The 2,951-nt window shown below is 45.2% G+C and overlaps 1 protein-coding gene across 1 annotated transcript; it reads right to left on the reverse strand.

The window, feature by feature from the left end:
• Positions 1-721: 721 nt before the first annotated feature.
• Positions 722-2,002, reverse strand: LOC149261809 (uncharacterized). Its single transcript, XM_089371218.1, has one exon. The coding sequence runs from the start codon at positions 2,000-2,002 to the stop codon at positions 722-724; it is 1,281 nt and encodes a 426-aa protein (XP_089227344.1).
• Positions 2,003-2,951: the final 949 nt, after the last annotated feature.

Below are 2,951 nucleotides of genomic sequence, written 5' to 3' on the forward strand. Positions count from 1 at the left end.
GGGTGGGAGAATTGTGGAAAGAGAGCCCTTTTATTCGTCCATTTTGCTTGGCTGCCTTGATACTCCTCCCCAAACCTTCAGCCATTATAATGAAGAGAAAGGGGGAAAGAGGGTCTCCCTGCCTTATGCCTCTGGTGGGTCTGAAGGTGGCAGAGGGGGAGCCATTGATTAGAATAGAGAAGAAAGCTGATGATATGAGACTTATGATCCATCTGACCCATGAGTGAGCAAAGCCAAAATCTAAGAGGAATTTTTGAATGTAATCCCAACTAAGGCTGTCAAAAGCTTTGGAGAGGTCAAGTTTAAGAAGCATACCTGGCTTTTTGGCCTGCTTGAGGGAGTGAATTATTTCATGTGTGAGAATAATTCCATCCGTAATTTGCCACCCTTCAACATATCCTGATTGTTCAGGTGAGATGATAAGAGGAAGGATCTTTTTGAGTCTGGTGGCAATAACTTTGGAAACTATCTTGTATATCATATTGCAGAGGGCGATGGGTCGGTATTTATCCGGTGTATTGGCTTCCTCTCCTTTAGGCACTAGGGCGATAAAGGTTGCATTTAAACCTGGGAACATCCATCTGAGCTCTCTGGACTCCTCCACCACCTGCCAGACTTCAATTTTGATCATGTCCCAAAATTTGTGAAAGAAATTTGCTGTGAATCCGTCCGGACCGGGAGCTTTGCCGTCTTTCATGTTCTGCACCGCCTCTTCCACCTCCTATATACTGATGGGTTGGATGAGTAGACTGTTGTGCTCCTCAGTGATGAGCTTGGGAATGTTCTGGGTGATTTTGTTGATGGCTGGCAACCTGTTTAAATCTGGCTCCTTGTGGGCGTTTTTGAAGTAGTTAATGAATTCCTTTTCAATGCCCTCATGCGTTTCAACTTTTTCTCCTTGCTCATTGTGAACATGAGTGATTTGGTTTATCATTCTTCGTTGAACGGTGGATTTGTGGAAGAATTTGGTATTCTTCTCCCCGCTTTTCAGCCAGCGAATTTTGGATTTTTGTCGCCAAAGGATCTCCTCCTGCTTGGTTCTTTCTAGTAGTTTGGATTCAATCTCTTGTTCTTTCCTTGAGAGATCCTCTGTTCGCCCACCACTAATGATGGATTGCTGCACCTGTTTCATTTCCACATTGAGCCTGTTCTGATCTTCAAATATGTTGCCGAAAGTCCTGTGGTTCCATTGTTTGATGGCTTGTTTGAGATTTTTTAGTTTCTGTTGGAATCTAGCCATTTTAGAACCTTCCGTTACTTTGCAATTCGTCCAAGTTGCCCTGACGAAGTTTTCAAAGTCTGGGTGGCCCAACCAAAATTCCTCAAAACGAAAGGGTCGTCGAAGATGGCTGCCTGGCCGGTTCCATTGAAGTTCTATGGGCCAGTGATCCGATCCAGAACAAGGGATGATTGAAGCTGTGAATTCTCCACCAACATTGGTGGCATTGTCAGTAATTAGAAAGCGATCAAGGCGAGAGGCAATTTGGTGCACACCTGTTCTTTTGTTTGTCCAAGTGAAGATGCCATTATTTGTCGGGATGTCCATTAGCCAGTTGCTGTTGATGAAATCTCTGAGAAGACCATCATCGCTGTTTGAATTGAGCCTGCCTCCTTTCTTCTCATCCATACTAACAATCAAATTGTAGTCTCCGCCAGAGATCCACAAGGGGAATGGGCGGTCTTGGTTGAGGTCTGTCAGAGTGTTGAGGAGCTGGCTTTTTTGAGCTGATACCTGTGGGAAATAAACATTTGTTAGCAGACCACGAGCATTCGTACCTAAGAGGTGGAATGTAGCTTGAATGAAGTTTTTATTGGCTTGAATATTGTTCCGATTGATGATCCGGGCGTCCCAAAGGATTGCTAAGCCCCCTGAGGCACCTTGTGCATCTACTGCCGCGGCCAGCCCACCTGGCCAAGCCGTTGCAGCTATTTTATCTAAAAGTGCGGAACAACATTTCGTCTCCTGCAAAAAAAGGATGCTAGGTTTTTCTTGCTTCAGCATATTTTTTAGGATTCTTCTTTTTCTGGGACCATTAAGGCCTCTTATGTTCCAGGATATTAACTTCATTGGGAAGGGTGGGGGGAGGTGTCGAAGTACTTAGAGAGCTTGGCATATTGCCCTGATCCCACCAGAATTTCTCCTATCTGGATAGTTCGTTCTAAGGTCGATTTCCTTCCCCTCTTTTTGTTGTCTTTGGTGATGAAACGTCCATCCCAATGGCTGCCTGTCTGGACCCCAAGAGAGTGTTTTTTCTGAGCTCTGCCCAGAACAGCTACTAGATTATCCACTTGCTGTTCGGGGATTCTTTCAAAGTTTTTTGTGCGACATGCTTCTTCCAGACCTGGGATGTCCAGATCTCCGATATCCAGCGGCTCTTGGTCTTCCTCCATAATTTGGGGCTGTTGGAGAAAGTCTTCATTGTTCGTCAGGTCTTTTTCACTTTGCTTGGTGAAGTCCATATCCATTTTTTCGTTTTGCTTTGATACACTTTTGCTTCCTGCTGCTCTGCGGTCTGGGCTTGTGCTCTTCCGTCCTCCTTGGTTTGACGTTTCCCCTTGTTGCTGTATTTGTGTTGCAGCTTCATTCTGCTGACCCTTTGCCATATCTTTTCCTTCTGTGCTATTTAATGGTGCGAATCTGTTACTGGTATTTGCCTTGTTGCTAATGTTAGCTTTGGGACCATTGGTAGCTTTTCTATTCCCCCTTCTTCGGCTAACAACCTTGGTGAATCCATCATTGGGAGCATCAGTGGGTGTTTTGTTTAGAGGGCAATCTCTGTATAGATGTCCGATGTCATGGCATCTTCTGCAACGGAAAGGGACCTGCTCGTAGTCTATCACTTGGACCCATTCAGTGTCTTCATGAAAGAAGCTCACCGTGTCTGGCAATGGCTGCTTGAGATTCATGAAAACACAGATCCGGGCATACGAGGTGTGCAGACAGAGTCTTG

The sequence above is a fragment of the Pinus tabuliformis genome, chromosome 6, assembly GCF_031772625.1.
Source record: "Pinus tabuliformis cultivar Carrire ecotype Pingquan chromosome 6, CPIR1, whole genome shotgun sequence".
Taxonomy (NCBI): domain Eukaryota; kingdom Viridiplantae; phylum Streptophyta; class Pinopsida; order Pinales; family Pinaceae; genus Pinus; species Pinus tabuliformis.

What these genes read in the sequence shown, in the direction of transcription:
- LOC149261809 (XM_089371218.1), bottom strand. Translation starts at nt 2,002, where the DNA reads ATGCTGAAGCAAGAAAAACCTAGCATCCTTTTTTTGCAGGAGACGAAA.